Source organism: Cannabis sativa, chromosome 9 (assembly GCF_029168945.1).
Source record: "Cannabis sativa cultivar Pink pepper isolate KNU-18-1 chromosome 9, ASM2916894v1, whole genome shotgun sequence".
Classification (NCBI taxonomy): domain Eukaryota; kingdom Viridiplantae; phylum Streptophyta; class Magnoliopsida; order Rosales; family Cannabaceae; genus Cannabis; species Cannabis sativa.
This window is the reverse complement of record NC_083609.1, coordinates 22765394-22782243: the sequence shown is the minus strand read 5'-3', so window position 1 is coordinate 22782243 and position 16850 is coordinate 22765394. Positions and strand designations below refer to the sequence as shown.

The 16850-nt window shown below is 39.3% G+C and overlaps 2 protein-coding genes and 1 non-coding gene across 3 annotated transcripts; 1 reads left to right on the top strand and 2 right to left on the bottom strand.

The window, feature by feature from the left end:
- Positions 1 to 2500: 2500 nt before the first annotated feature.
- LOC133031137 (uncharacterized) lies at positions 2501 to 8484 on the bottom strand. Its single transcript, XM_061104514.1, has 2 exons — positions 8343 to 8484; positions 2501 to 6753 (listed from the first exon to the last, which is right to left on the bottom strand). Exon 2 carries the CDS (start codon positions 5420 to 5422, stop codon positions 2501 to 2503), a length of 2922 nt encoding a protein of 973 aa, XP_060960497.1. The 5' UTR covers positions 5423 to 6753; positions 8343 to 8484.
- Positions 4740 to 4846, top strand: LOC133031597 (small nucleolar RNA R71). The gene has a single exon (XR_009684700.1). It is a non-coding gene; the product is annotated as a small nucleolar RNA R71 (small nucleolar RNA).
- Positions 8362 to 16482, bottom strand: LOC115724201 (uncharacterized). The gene is given in 3 exon segments (XM_061104776.1): positions 8362 to 8926; positions 15604 to 16129; positions 16132 to 16482. Coding segments are annotated over 3 exon segments (1383 nt in total). The 5' UTR covers positions 16424 to 16482.
- Positions 16483 to 16850: the final 368 nt, after the last annotated feature.

The following is a 16850-nucleotide window of genomic DNA, read 5'->3' as shown; positions in this document are numbered from 1 at the left end:
AAATAACAGTAAAACTTAAAACGAGTTCAACTAAATCATAAAGAACACTTGGGTTGCCTCCCAATTAGCGCTAACTTTATCGTCGCATAGCTAGACGTTGATCGAGATCTTCATAGTGGCGCCAGAAACATGGCGGACTTGGTTTGATCAAATTGACCTCCCAAGTAGAGCTTTAATCGCTGCCCATTCACTTTGAAAGTATTAGGACCTTCACCTTTTAGTTCCACCGCTCCATAGGGAAACACCTTGATCACTGTAAATGGCCCTGACCACCTTGACTTTAATTTACCAGGAAACAACTTTAGTCTTGAGTTGAAGAGTAGAACTTGTTGACCAGGTTGAAACTCCTTTCTGACTAAATTTCGGTCATGCCACCTCTTAGTTCTTTCCTTGTAAATCTTAGCGTTCTCATAAGCTTCGTTTCGAAATTCCTCCAATTCGTCCAGCTGTAGTAGTCTTTTCTGCCCAGCAGCCTTTAAGTCCATGTTCAGAGTTTTCATTGCCCAATAAGCTTTGTGTTCTAACTCCACCGGTAAATGACACGCCTTTCCAAACACCAACCGATATGGTGACATCCCGATTGGCGTTTTGAACGCTGTTCTATAGGCCCACAATGCGTCATCCAACTTTCTTGACCAATCTTTCCTTGATCTCTGCACCGTTTTCTCCAGAATAATCTTTATTTCCCGGTTAGAAATCTCAGCTTGGCCATTACTTTGCGGATGATAGGGGAGAGCAGTTCTATGACGAAGACCATATTTTGAAAGAAGAGCTTCGAACTGTTTATTACAGAAGTGACTCCCTTCATCGCTTATGATCGCTCGGGGAGTACCATACCGTGTGAATATATTCTTCTGAAGGAACCGAAGAACTGTTTTTCCATCATTAGCTGGTGTTGCTGCAGCTTCTACCCATTTTGATACGTAATCCACAGCTAGTAAAATGTATAGATTGCTAAATGATGAAGGAAAAGGACCCATAAAGTCTATCCCCCATACATCAAACAACTCTACTTCCAAGATTCCTGTCAAAGGCATTTCGTTTCTCCTTGAGATGTTTCCTGTACGCTGACAACGATCACATGCCTTCACAAAAGTACTAGCATCTTTGAAAAGTGTTGGCCAAAAGAATCCGCTTTGCAACACCTTGGCAGCTGTTCTAGTTCCACTGAAGTGTCCCCCACATGGTAGAGCATGACAGTGATTAAGAATAGAGTACATCTCCTCTTCAGGCACACACCTTCTTATTATCTGATCTGCACAGTGCTTGTAGAGGATTGGCTCTTCCCAGTAGTAATGTTTCACCTCATAAAAGAATTTCTTTAGTTGTTGGCGAGATAGCTCAGGAGGAGTGATATTGGCAGCCAAGTAGTTAACATAATCAGCATACCATGGTACCATTAGACTTTCCCTCACACTAAAGAGTTGTTCATCGAGAAATTGTTCATTTATTTGTACCTCTTTCGTATTCTGACTTTCTTCCAGCTCTAGTCTTGACAAGTGATCTGCCACCAGATTCTCAGTACCCTTCTTATCTTTTATGTCTAGATCAAATTCTTGCAAAAGAAGAACCCATCGAATTAGTCGTGGTTTGGCATCCTTCTTAGTCATCAAGTATTTGATTGCTGAATGATCTCTATACACTATCACCTTATTGCCAATCAAGTAGGGTCGAAATTTGTCACATGAAAACACTATAGCCAGCATCTCTTTTTCTATAGTAGCGTAATTCAGTTGGGCATCATTCAAGGTTTTGCTTGCATAGTAAATGGTTCTGAGTACCTTGTCAACCCGTTGTCCCAAAACTGCTCCAATCGCATAATCACTTGCATCGCACATGATTTCAAAAGGTAATTCCCAGTTTGGTGTAGTCACGATAGGTGCTGAGATTAACTTATCCTTGAGAATCTGAAATGCTTCAAGACAATCTTTCCCAAATTCAAAAGGTACTCCACTAGCGAGGAGATTGGATAGCGGTTTGGCAACTTTGGAGAAGTCTTTGATAAATCTTCTATAGAACCCGGCATGACCCAAAAAGCTTCGAACTCCCTTAACTGAAACTGGAGGAGGCAAGTTCTCAATTGTAGATACTTTGGCTCTGTCAACCTCAATACCTTCTTTCGAGATTTTGTGTCCCAGCACTATTCCTTCTGTAACCATGAAATGGCACTTTTCCTAGTTCAACACCAAATTAGAGTCTTCACACCTTGTTAAAACCAATTCTAAGTTGCTTAAACATTGGTCAAACGAGGAACCAAACACTGAAAAATCATCCATGAACACCTCGATGCATTTTTCTATTAGATCTGAAAATATGGCCATCATACATCTCTGAAATGTTGCTGGAGCATTACACAGCCCAAATGGCATTCGTCGAAAAGAAAAAGTACCATATGGACATGTGAATGTTATTTTCTCTTGATCTTCCGGCGCTATAGCTATTTGGTGATACCCTGAGTACCCATCAAGGAAACAATAGTACTCTTGACCTGCCAACTTGTCTAACATCTGATCAATGAATGGAGTGGAAAGTGATCTTTTCTTGTGGCCTTGTTGAGTTTCCCGTAGTCAATGCAAATTCTCCATCCCGTGACAGTTCTGGTTGGGATGAGTTCATTCTTTTCATTCTTCACCACCGTCATCCCTCCTTTCTTCGGAACAACTTGGACTGGACTTACCCATTTACTATCTGAAATAGGATACGCTACCCCGGCATCTAACCACTTTAAGACTTCTTTTCTGACAACCTCCTTCATTGGTGGATTTAATCTTCGTTGAGCATCAATGGTAGGCTTCACTCCTTCCTCCATTAAGATTCTGTGCATTACAGTTGAAGGGTTGATCCCTTTAATATCTGCTAAAGTCCATCCAATGGCTTTCGTATGCTTCCTTAGAACCCGTAATAGCTTGTCTGTCTCTACAGAAGATAGGGAGGATGCCACAATAACAGGAAGTGTCTTATTTTCTCCCAAATATTCATACCTGAGATGATCCGGGAGGACTTTTAACTCTAATTGAGGAGGCTTTTCAGTAGATGGGGTAGGCTTTGTTGGTATGACTCCTAACTCTTCATAGTATTTTCTATTCAGCGGTCCATAAGAGTCGAGCCACATAGCATACTCATAAGCTTCCTTACCGTCTTGTTCCACCACCTCCCTTTGTACCAAAGTCAGATTAAGAGGGTCTTCGATATGCGTCTTTGTCTCCACCAACTGGTCCACCACATCAATTACAAAACAGTCGTCACTAGCCGTAGGGTAGGTCATTGCTTTGAGCACATTAAATACAACTTCATCTCCTTGTACCCTCAGCTTTAACTCTCCTTTCTGAACATCAATTAGTGTTTTCCCTGTTGCCAAGAAGGGTCTCCCCAGGATGATAGGAACATTGCTGTCTTCTTCCATATCCAGAACAATGAAGTCAGCTGGAAAGATGAACTTGTCAACTTTTACTAACACATCCTCAATGACTCCTCTAGGATGAGCTAGTGATCGATCCGCCAATTGAAGAGTTACCGTGGTTGGCTTTGCTTCACCCAGCTGCAGTCTTTTAAACACTGACAAAGGCATTAAGTTTATACTGGCTCCCAAATCACATAGTGCATTTATTCCTTCAATTTTTCCAATAGTACAAGGAATAGTGAAGCTCCCTGGATCTCTGAGTTTTGGAGGAAGTTTCTTCTGTAGAATAGCGCTGCACTCTTCAGTTAGAGCCACTGTCTCATAATCCTCCATCTTCCTCTTCTTTGACAAAATTTCCTTCATAAACTTCACATAACTTGGCATCTGCTCTAGAGCTTCAGCAAAAGGAATGTTAATGTGAAGTCTTTTGAAGACTTCTAGAAACTTGGTGAACTGCTTGTCTAAGCTTGACTTTCTGAGCCTCTGAGGATAGGGTATTTTCACATGATGATCAATGCTAATAGGTGGAGACTGTTGTGGTAGTGCTGAGCTTTCAGTAGCCTTCTCTGCTGTTGGTGTTGGTGTTTGCACTGGTTGAGCATTTATTTCTTCATCTACCTCAACTGGTTGTGGTAACTCAGGTCCATCATACTTCTTACCGCTCCTCAGGGTAATTGCTTTGTAGTTTTCTTTGGGATTGACTTCAGTTGTGCTAGGCAAATTTCCTTGAGGGCGGGTTGCTACCTGAGTTGCTAGCTGGCCCATCTGAGTCTGCAGGTCCTTAATTGAAGATCTAGTTTCAGTCATAAACTGGAGCAGTAAATCTGTTTGCAAACTAGAATTTCCACCAGAGGCTTGTTGCTGATTGAACTGTTGGTTCTGATTTCTTTGCTGATAGAACCCACTATTTCTTCGGTTGTTACCCTGGTTGAACCCATAATTGTTGTTGTTGTTGTTCTGTGAAAAATTCCCAATGGCCTTAGCTTCATCCATTGGCAAATCATCCACATCTGCTTGACACTCCGAAAAGTGATGACTTCCTCCACATAACTCACAAACAATTTGGGCTTGTTTAGCTTGCCCTGCAATTATTTTTGTCAATGCCTCAACCTGAGCTGTTAACTTTGTGATGGCATCAACTTCTAACACACCAGCTACCTTCTTAGATTGACTCCTTTCAGTTGGCCACTGCTGATTGTTTAGAGTCATCTCCTCCAATAGATCATACGCCTCATTAGCACTCTTTCTCATAAAAGCTCCGCCCGCTGCTGCATCTATTAGAGTTCTAGTATTACCAACCAGCCCGTTGTAGAAGTTGTGTACCAGCATCCACTTCTCTATACCATGATGACGACACCTCCTGATCAGATCTTTAAACCTCTCCCAAGCCTCATGGAGAGATTCATTATCTTGTTGGCAGAAATTATTGATTTCTCCTCTCAGCTTTGCAGACTTGGCTGGAGGAAAGAACTTTGACAAGAATTTTGTTGCCAGATCATTCCAGGTGGCAATAGAATTGGGTGGCAAGGAGTTCAACCAACTCTTGGCTCGTTCTCTGAGCGAGAATGGAAACAATCTCAGTCGAATGGCATCATCGCTAACTCCATTAACTTTAAAAGTTTCACAAAGTTCCATGAAGTTAGAGAGATGAAGATTAGGATCTTCAGAAGGGAGGCCACCAAACTGGACTGAGGACTGCACCATTTGAAGGATGGCAGGTTTAATCTCGAAGTTGTTTGCATCCACTGCCGGTGGCCTGATACATGACTGCACTCCCGTCAGAGTAGGGAGAATGTAATCTCTCAAGCTACGGCCATTAGCTTGATCTTCCACGGCACCTCCATTATTACCGTTATTACCCCCATTGTTTCCAGCATTATTGTTCACATTGGCAGCCATGATTTCTGATGTTTCAGCAGTTGCTGAAACTCTTTCTTGCCTCTTGTTCTTTCGATTCCTCCTGCAAGTTTTCTCGATTTCAGGATCAACTGGTAATATGACTGCTTGTCCTTGACGGCGCATACACTTAGGATTCTTGAAATAGATCAAGAAAATATTGCAAGAAAAAGGTTAGAAAAATTAGCAAGGGAAAATATACCAAAGTAGAAGTTAGTATAATTTTATGTAATATTAATCTTTAAACAATGCCCCGGCAACGGCGCCAAAAACTTGTTGCTATAATTTATAAGCACTACGCAACTATACGCAATCAAGTAGTAAATCTCACACAGGTGAGGTCGATCCCACAGGGAATTGGATTAAATACCACTAAACTATACTTATAATTCTATTCGGCAAATCAAAAGTAGTTATGATTTAAAAACAGTAAAGTATGAAAGTAATTCAGAAAACTTAATAACACGATTGAAAGTTGAGCAAGATGAGATAATAGGGAGGAGAATCCTGTTGTTGTTTACCCAAATCGTTAATGCTTAATTACTATCCTATTCTTGAAGTGAATGACAGATTATGAAGTAACCTAGCTCCTTTCAGATCTTCTAGATTCTAAATCACATGTTATTTAATTAATTCCTTAATTAAACTAACATGAAATCAGCATTAAGTAATAATCTACTCGTCACATAAGTCATGTGAATACTTTCGTTTCACATAGAACATCGATTATCTTAATCTTAGCATTCTCAATTCTCACTTTTCAGATTTCGAATTGAGATCATAAAGCATGCACAAGGTGATCAATCTTAAACATGAAATTAAACACAAATTAAGATAATTTCACAAACAAGAATTGAGGAATGGTAATTAAACATTAACTAGGCAAAACATTAAACAACAATCATCATCCTCCCTAAATGGGAAATTTAGTTCAGAAACAAATCCATAACCATTCCTAAAGCAATATTCAACATAAAGAAATTAACGAGGAATAAAGAAAAGAACTGTTGGTGGATGAATTCTGGATCTTCACTTTGAATCTCTGTGCTCTTCCTGCCGCTCTCAGCTGTATTTTAGGGTTTCTGATCGCTCCCCCTGACTTCCAATCGCAGTTTTCTATTTATAACTAAAATTTAGAGTTCGATAGACGAAAATGCCCCTGGTCCGTACGGGATCTCGCTGCGGCCAAGCTTCCTCTCGACGGCGAGATAATTGCAAAAATCAGGCCTTTCTGTATCTCTTAAATGGCCGCGGCGAGACTCCCCATCGCCGCGACGACTGTACCATTCCATAGTGTCGAGATCTAGCCGCGGCCAAGTGGTATCTAGACGCGGCCATATATACACAATTCCTTAAAAATTGTGTTTTCTTCGGCTCAGCTCGTCTTTTATTAAATTTCTGCACCCGAGACCTCTTTTATTCCAAAGAACCAGAAAACATAGAAAACAAGCGTAATTCTGTCCCAACACAGCGAAAAACGCACATAAATTAGATCCAAAACATAGGCTAAAAATAGCCTAACAGAAGCTTGGACGCGACATATAGCTAAAGACCAACGGAGCAACGGACGTCGACTTCGACTTTGTGACTACTGGTTGCAGTAAATATATATATACATATATTAATAATATGGTTCATACATCTAAGACACTGAGGAGAAGAGAATTCAAAGTTTATGATTATGGGAGAGACTTTGATGGAGTTCACTACCAAGAACTCATAAAAAAAAAAAAAAAAAAAAAAAAAAAAAAAAAAAAAAAAAAAAAAAACCTGCTATAAAAATAAAATCGGCAGCTTCAAAGGTTGAAGAAGATATAATCATTTACCCTAAAGTTCAATTTATTTGGATTGGGCCAACAAACAAATGGACTTCTAAAATTGGTTTTATATTTTGTATGTTGTTTGTGTCTTGCTTTTAATTTTCTTTTCATTTTTACCACCGCAAGGTGATTTTGAAAGGTGGAAAAGTGTTAGACTATGAAATAGTGTAGGAGTTTATTAATAATTTAAAAAATTGTGTAGCTATTGTTAGACATGAAAATAAAAAATAAAACTTTGGTTCGATTGGAGTTTGACACTTATTCGAAGAGTGCATTTTAGGAGATTTGTCTTGTCTCGATGACGAATCATATTATGATGAATAAGCAGTTGTTACTCGATTTGTTTTATTTGTTTCGGAAATTAATTCCTATTTCAGTAAACTTTTAACAACTACAACTATGCAGTCAAATTCAATATCAAGGCAGTAGCTCTCTATTTTTATTTACAGAAAGAAAAAGATCTTTACAAGCTCTTATGTTAATGTGCAAAAATCTTTAGTAGTGAAGGTGGCAATCGAAAATCAATTATCTCATTCAAAAATTAGCTTTTATTTATTTATTTATTTTTAAGAAAATATCATTTTATTTTATTTAATATTACCATTCACTAAATTGAATTGTAACATATTAGTTACATATCATATTTAGCCGAGGAATGCCACTCTTACCTCTGGCTAATAAGATGGTCACACTAGTTTTTTAGGAATTTTGTATTTTCATTCACTGCTAGGCACAATGGAATTATGGAATGACATTTCTATGATTATTATTGGGAGGATTCAAATTTTGGAATGGAGAGAGAGTGTTTAACCTCAAACGGGACTGAGCAATTCTACAAAATCAGCATATACAATACCAAGCTAAGCTAGCCTCATGATATGAGAGGAGGACTTTGATTAGCTTCCTCTCTTGGAGAGAAGGGTTGAGAAAGCAAATGTTGATATTAGCTCTAATCATCTTTGGTGACATGATTTTGATATCTTCAACAAATCCAATTTACTATCACTAAAACGGGTAGCTTGAAAGTTAATGATTTGAGGCTTATTAAGAAGGGAATTTTCCCATGGTAGAACTAAACACTAAAAAAACTAGTTCTTATCACATCACATTTCTCTCTCTGTTTTCTTTGTATAAACATTATAAACCATAAAAATATGTTATGCAATGGGCATAGTGTCAATAATATTTTGAAATTGTACATCTTATCAAGTAAAACCCGTTATTACCTGACAGCAAAAATACAAACTATGTACGACGAGGACGATCAAAATCTTCATAGTCGTATTCATCTTCATCTTCATCGGAGGGCGGAGAAGGATCCAGGCGAGCAGCGTCCTTGGCCCACCTAATCAACTTCTCAACCTCATCATCTTCATCCTCCTCTTCATCTTCATCACCAAGGCTCTCCAATTTTGTATTGGAACGAACGCCACCAGTGCCGGAAATGGAAGCAGCAGGCGACTGAGACAAGGAGGCTCTGAGTTTGGCGAATCGGACGGAGAGGTCGTCCCCAAGAACGGCCTGGAGTTCGGGATCCGGTTGAGGATCTGGGGCTTGATTCGGCAATTGAGGGGGAGGATCGGCGGTGGCGGTTGAAGGAGGGGTAGGTTTGGTATTTTGGGGAGATTTTGAGGGTCGTGATTTGAGGGCTCGGAATCGAGTGTCGAGATCGGAGTCGATGTAGTTAGGAGAGACACGAGCGAGGTGGGAATTGAGAGAGAGATTGAGAAGCATATCTTCCTGGACTGCCTTCAAAAGCTCATCAACCTCTGCTTCAGCTTTTGTGGTCGTCGAAGTCGTAGCTTTCTTCCTGTTCATTTTTCACCCTTCTCCACTTACAAAATCCAAACTAAAAGAAAAGAAAAAAAACTGAATCAACTTAGCTTTGTTGTAGCGTGCTACGCTTTTTCTACACCTTAGTTGAAAAGAATTTGCTACCATACCACATATTGAAACGACCCACACGATGAATTCACATAATCACATTGCCTCTTCAATTTATTTATTTATTTATTTGTTTTTTTGAATGAAAGTTTTTTTTTTAAGCAAATATAATTTTTGAAAATTCTATAATGCACCCCTTTAAAAGAGATACACCGATATATCTCTATCTATTTTAGTATCTCAAATAATTTTTTAGTCAATTTTTTTCTCATGGTCGTGTAAATTATACTTATTTAATACATCCTATAAAATTTAAAGAAATTCGGAAAAGTTTAATACGCCGAAAACTACGTTCAAGCAGTGTGTTGCACGTGTGACTATTTTATTTTATACGCGTGTAAAATAGACTATTTGAACATTGTTTTCTATATTGTAAATTATTTTGAATTTCTCAAAATTTTATAGGATACCTCAAATAGCTATAACGTAAATGAATATGAAAAAAAATAGACTAAAATTTTTTTCTGTATGCCGAAACAAGTAGAGGGTGCATCAGTACATTTCTTTTAACGAAGTGCATTATAGAATCACCCTATAATTTTTATTAATTTGTTAAATCAACTAACTAAAAAGACAATACTTAAATTCAACAAGACCATCACCGCTTTGAACACATAGTTTAATAAAAAAAAATAAAAAATAAAAAGATTGTTTAGAGACAAGGCAGACCCACATTTTAAGGAGAGGGCGAAATGTATATATGTATTTTAATTAATTATAATATGTATTTATAATAGAAGATAGTATTTATAAATATAATAGCAAGTTTTATGTAATAGTATAGTTAGATTACATATATGTTAGAGGTCAAATGATCAAATTTCACTAACAACACTTTTTTTTCTTTTTCAATTTACTTTTGTCCTCCCTGCTTTACAAAAAAAAAAAATTATACCCCCTCACTTTAAATTCTGGGTCCGCCATTGTTTAGAGATATAAGAAGTTTACGATAATCTTTTATAATAACTCAAAAAAAAGCATAGGTAATTTTTGAATAGCTTAGACTGCTACCAAGCAATCTAACTCCAGTTCCACTTTTTTCTATGGTTGAGTTTTAATCCAGCTTAGTGCTTCCTTCATACCAATTGCTTCAGCCAAATTTGGAGCGCCTATACCAGCAAAACTGCCTAACTTAGCCAACACTAATTCCCCTTGAGAGTCTCAAGTGACTATGCCATAACCAAATGCAACTCATAGCAGCATCGATAGTTACCTTGATTGTACTCTCCTGCAGCTTAACCCAAAATTTAGCTCTATCACCAGCTTCAAAAATTGAAATAGAAGCCTCTGAACCTCTATTTTAAGCTAACTTCCATTGCACAAGACAACTCGTAGATGAGATAAGAGCACCATATATCCACCGTAGCATACTTTTGGTTCCAAACTAACTCATTTCGAGCCTTCCATAATCCCCAACACAACATAACAACTTGTCCTTATTGCACTTTTGCAAAATTTGATCATGTTAGAACCTTATTTTACCAGGGTCTAGATTTACTAATATGTATGTTGATTATAATTCTATAATCTGACATCCTAAATATGAAATTCCTAAAAACGATAAATAAACACATTCAGGATTAACTAATCCTTATAGTGATGGCAGCAGAATAATATGACTAATTCCGTTCAAATTTCTAACCTTTGATCCTTTCTGTTGCAGAGTATGATCAAGATCTGAACCTAAATCTTCTATTCCTTCGATTGTGTTCAATACAGTCTTCCACAAAGATCCGAGTATCAGCTTGAATAGAGTGGGCTAATACTCAAACAACTTCGAAACAAAGTTTTGAGAGAGATATTGTATAGTGTATTTCAAAAATAATAAAGAAAGAGAGAAGGAGAGTTGTCTGACATTAGAAACTTAGGTTAATTCTCTCTTATCATTACTTTCTTTATATAGGCTTCACTTAGGACTAGGTTAGATGAGATTGAGCTAAAAATAGAGACTTGGCTAAAGTCTAACTTTAGCACCGAATTCCTCATGGGCTTTAGAGTTGGATTTATGTCATTTTATTTGATTTAAATGAGACAATGTGTTTTTTCCTATTTTACCACTTATCTCTTCTAATTATTTAAATATCAATTTTATTATAATAATTATAAATAATTATCAAATAAAATACAATTTAAATATATTTATTAATTAGACCCACAAAGTGTACTAATTAACAAATAAAGTCATATTTCTCTTCTCTTCTAAAAAATGCCTAAACTTGGTGAAAATTCTCAAATAAGGCATAGTCTATTTTCGAAATCTAATTGACTTATTAAATCAATTAGTTGAGTCTACAAGATGATATTATCTCTGAAATTGTGGGAACCATGAGTGTAACACCCTAACTATCTTAGGCGTATTACGTGATTTTTAAACGTACTGTGCAGCTCGTTGCTAATCAACGAGGTTTATGGAAAAACGTGATTAATTAAAATTTTGCTTTTTAATTAAACTTATAAACCATATTATAAAAGTCTCGGGATCCCGATTTATAAAATCATTTACAAACGTTTTAACTGTTTAACTTTTACATCAAAATAAAGTCGTCTAACGACAGTTACAAAAAATCTCAGCCGTGCTGTCCCGAGGATCGTACGCTCCAGGCCTAACCGCCCCGACATGTACAATCTCATAAGCTCGCTCACGGTCCATCAGCTACAGCCTTGCCTTTACCTACACATGAACATAAACTGTGAGTCGACAGACTCAGTAAGAAAAGCATAATAATATCATACATAAATCTAACTGTCGTGTCCAACACGATACTGAGTCCCGCTACTGCCATGTCCAACATGGTACTGAGCCACTACTGCCATGTCCAACATGGTACTGAGTTTTGAACGTTCAGGGGACGGTACTATTGACAAGTATCCTCCTGATCGGTCGAACCGGTCATACTCCGGCTGCTGGTCATACTCCAGCCTGTACCGACGGGATAAGTCAATAGCACTGAACCACCAACCAAGTGTCAGCCTGATCGGTCGAACCGGTCATACTCCGGCTGCTGGTCATACTCCAGCCTGTACCGACGTGACAGGGTTGGATGGTTCGAAGCCTAAATACATAACTAATGTAATCTAGCAGGCTTCCTACATGCACGCTAAACATGTAATCTACATATGCATACTGTTATACTAATCTTACCTGGATTCCGATTTCAGTGTGCCGCCAACCTGACCGGAATCAAGCCGAACGGCGGACATCGCTCCTAAACCATAAAAATCACAACGCTATAAGTGACACGCTAAATCACTTCCCGGGGACTAAAACTTGAAACTAAAAGTTTCCCTATCGATAAAAAGCATGGCAATACCCCTAAAAACATAAAAACGAGGAAAACTAGGGTTCGGAAAAATTCCCCAACCGGTAGACCGGTTGCCCAACCGGAATTCCGGTTCTGGGAATTACTGGACACCCATCCGGAATTCCGGTTGCACAACCGGAATTCCGGTTCCTCGCAGGAATTTTTCAAAAATTCATAACTCGATCAAATCTAACCCAAATCATGCAAAACCTTCCAGACCTGATCTACATGCCCCAAATAGCCATTCAAAGACAACAAATTCACCCAGAACTCACAGAATCACAAAATGCCATTAAAGACCAAGCTTTGAGTTCCAAAACTCAAGCTTGATTAAAATCCACTAACATGCAATCAAGCTAGATCAAACCTACTTAAATATGCATAACTAAGCCTCTGAAAATGAAAATGATCAACCACAGCCAGTAATTTACAGATTCACATACATTTTCAAAAATCATGCTCTTGAACTAAAAACTCCCAAAACATAACTCCAAGTAATCAACATGCATACACTAGCTTTAAATTACTTAAAAATAGCAAGATAAACTTTAGAAGACAACAACACATCACAGCAGCAAGAACTTCAATTTAACATGCATTTTCTCAACTTTTTCATCAAACAAACTCAAGAAAACAAGGTAGAAAAATTATATAAAGAAATACCTCAACAAAGGGTTACTAGAGCTTGCAATCCAAGCTTGAATCACCACCAAAAATCCCAGCTTTTGAACCCCAAGTTTCAGCCGAAAATGAGAGGAAAAGAGAAAGAGTTTTCTATTTTTGAAATTTCTAATTTTTTTGCTAAGTGTTGAAATTTGTGGAAAAAGGAATATAAAACACATTACTCATTTTATTTCAGCCAAGTAATAATAAAATAAACATTTATTTTTCCATTTAATAAATCACATAAGACAAAACACTAATGGGGCAAAAAGACCATTTTGCCCCTCCACCATAAAATCACATAAATCATACTAAAAGGGGTATTTTTGGGAAATTCTAAATTCCCGGCCATTCCCGACATTCCCAATGTCTAAAACCCGTCCCCAAAATACTAACATACTAAGTTGTGATTTCTACTGAGCCAAACGCCGAGTTCCAAAATACCGGACACCGGAAATGCGAAATATAAAAACTGCTGATGACATAATCATGCATTTCTGAATTCCATAAATAACAGTAATAAATTATTTAAATAGCTATAAATAATTTCATAATTTAAACATAAACAACTGCTAATTTCCAAATTAACTAAGCGGGCTTTACAACTATTCCCCCCCTTAAAAGGATTTCGTCCCCGAAATCTAACCTGAATAACTCTGGATATTGAGCTCGCATATCAGACTCTAGCTCCCAGGTGGCTTCCTCCACCTTGCTGTTTCTCCAGAGAACCTTGACCAATGCTATGGTCTTATTCCGAAGGACTTTATCCTTTCTATCCAGGATCTGCACTGGTTGTTCCTCATATGACATGTCTGGCTGAAGCTGAAGACTCTCATAACTGAGTATATGAGAGTGGTCTGAAACGTATTTTCTCAACATTGAGACATGGAATACGTTATGCACTGCTGATAAGGCTGGAGGCAATGCTAACCGATATGCCACTTGACCTATCTTCTCGAGAATCTCGAAAGGTCCTATAAATCTAGGGCATAACTTGCCTCTTTTCCCGAAACGTTTAATCCCCTTCATCGGAGATACTCGCAAAAACACATGTTCCCCTACTTGGAACTCAACATCTCTGCGTTTCGGATCTGCGTAACTCTTCTGTCTGCTCTGTGAGGCAAGCATTCTAGCTTTTATCTTTTCTATCGCCTCATTGGTCCGCTGAACTGACTCTGGACCTAGGTATTTCCTCTCCCCTGTCTCATCCCAGTGGATAGGGGATCTACACTTTCTACCGTACAACAGTTCGTAGGGTGCCATCCCTATCGTACTCTGATAACTGTTGTTGTACGAGAATTCTATTAACGGTAGATATTTACTCCATGAACCTTCAAAGTCCATAACACAGGCTCTCAACATATCCTCCAATATCTGAATTGTCCTTTCTGACTGACCATCTGTCTGAGGATGGAATGCTGTACTGAATTTTAGCTTCGTACCCATTGCCCGTTGCAAACTTTGCCAAAATTTGGAGGTGAATTTCGGATCCCTGTCCGAAACTATAGACTTCGGTACCCCGTGAAGTCTCACTATCTCCCTGACATATAACTCTGCCAACTGATCCACTGTAAACGTTGTTCTAACCGGCAGAAAATGAGCAGATTTCGTAAATCGATCCACCACTACCCAGATGGAATCATACATACCCGTGGTCCTAGGTAACCCGACCACAAAATCCATCGTAATATCCTCCCATTTCCATTCTGGTAGGGTTAGAGGCTGCAACAACCCTGCTGGTCTCTGATGTTCAGCCTTGATCTGCTGACAAGTGAGGCATCTCGATACGAATTCTACCAAATTCCTCTTCATACCGTTCCACCAGAAGTACGGTTTCAAATCTTGGTACATCTTGGTGGTACCGGGATGCAGAGAATACGGGGTAGAATGAGCCTCCTCAAAGATCTCATTTCTCAGTTCCACACTGTTCGGAACACAAACCCTGGCTTTGTACAAAAGCATCCCACTGTCTGACACTGAAAAGTCCTTGGCTTGACCAGCCAATACCTCATCTCGGATCTTCACTAACTCCGGATCTGTCATCTGAGCGACTTTTATTCTTTCTAATAGATCAGATTGCAGCGTCAAGTTGTGAAGCTGACCTACCACAAACTCAATGCTGGATCTAACCATATCCTCTGCTAGCTGAGGTGAGATCTGAACCATGCTAGCTACTTGCCCGGGACCCTTTCTGCTCAGGGCATCGGCTACTACATTGGCTTTTCCGGGATGATAGAGGATCTCACAATCATAGTCCTTTACTAATTCCAACCAACGCCTTTGTCTCATGTTCAAATCTTTCTGAGTAAAGAAATACTTGAGACTTTTATGGTCGGTGTAGATCTCGCACTTCTCCCCATACAGGTAATGCCGCCAAATCTTCAGTGCAAAAACCACTGCGGCCAATTCTAAATCATGAGTCGGGTATCGCTGTTCATAATCCTTTAACTGACGGGAGGCATAAGCGATAACCCGATCGGCTTGCATCAATACGCACCCCAAACCCTGTTTGGATGCGTCACAGTAGACTACAAACTTCTCCTCGTCCGAAGGCAAAGCTAGTACCGGAGCAGTAATCAATCTCTGCTTCAGCTCCTGAAAGCTAGCTTCACATTTATCTGACCAGATAAATCGCTGATTCTTCTTTGTAAGTTCGGTCAGGGGCATTGAAATTTTGGAGAACCCCTCCACGAACCTACGGTAGTACCCAGCTAATCCCAAGAAGCTTCTGATCTCTGTCACTGTCTTCGGTCTCGGCCAATCCCTGACGGATTCGATCTTCCCGGGATCCACCTTGATCCCATCTTTACTCACAATGTGCCCTAGGAAGGACACCTGAGACAACCAGAACTCACATTTCTTGAACTTGGCGTAGAGCTTATGTTCTCGAAGTCGTTGCAGTACCATCTGAAGATGTAACTCATGCTCCTCTTCTGACTGAGAGTACACGAGGATGTCGTCGATAAACACAATCACACAGATATCGAGGAAATCCTTGAATACTCTATTCATCAGGTCCATGAATGCCGCAGGAGCATTGGTTAGTCCGAATGACATAACCAAAAACTCGTAGTGTCCATACCTAGTGCGGAAAGCCGTCTTCGAATGTCCTCCTCTCGGATTCTCAACTGATGATAACCCGAACGGAGATCAATCTTAGAAAAGACCGTCTTCCCCTGAAGCTGATCGAACAAGTCATCGATCCTAGGTAATGGATATTTATTCTTCACCGTCAACTTGTTCAACTCTCTGTAGTCGATGCACATCCTCATAGATCCATCCTTCTTCTTGACGAACAAAACCGGGGCTCCCCAGGGTGACACACTGGGCCGAATGAACCCTATGTCAAGCAACCCTTGGAGCTGAATCTTTAGTTCCTTAAGTTCAGCTGGAGCCATCCTATACGGGGCTTTGGAAACCGGATCCACCCCTGGTGCCAAGTCAATCACGAAATCGATCTCCCGCTGAGGTGGTAACCCTGGAAGTTCTTCGGGAAAGACGTCCAAAAATTCCCGAACCACTCTGATGTCCTCTGGCCGAATGGTGTCTGGCCGAGTGGTGTCCACCACCACGGCCAGAAACCCTAAGCACCCACCGTGCAATAATTCTCTCGCTGACATAGCCGAGATCACCGGGATCCGAGATCCCTGAACCGAACCCACAAATACAAACGGTTCTTCACTTTCCGGTTGGAAGACCACCATCTTCCTCTTACAGTCAATGCTCGCCGAATATTTAGATAGGAAATCCATTCCTAAAATAATATCGAATTCGACTAAGCTCATCTCTATCAGATCAGCGCTTAACTCTCTACCATCTATCCTG

What these genes read in the sequence shown, in the direction of transcription:
- LOC133031137 (XM_061104514.1), bottom strand. Translation starts at nt 5,422, where the DNA reads ATGCGCCGTCAAGGACAAGCAGTCATATTACCAGTTGATCCTGAAATC.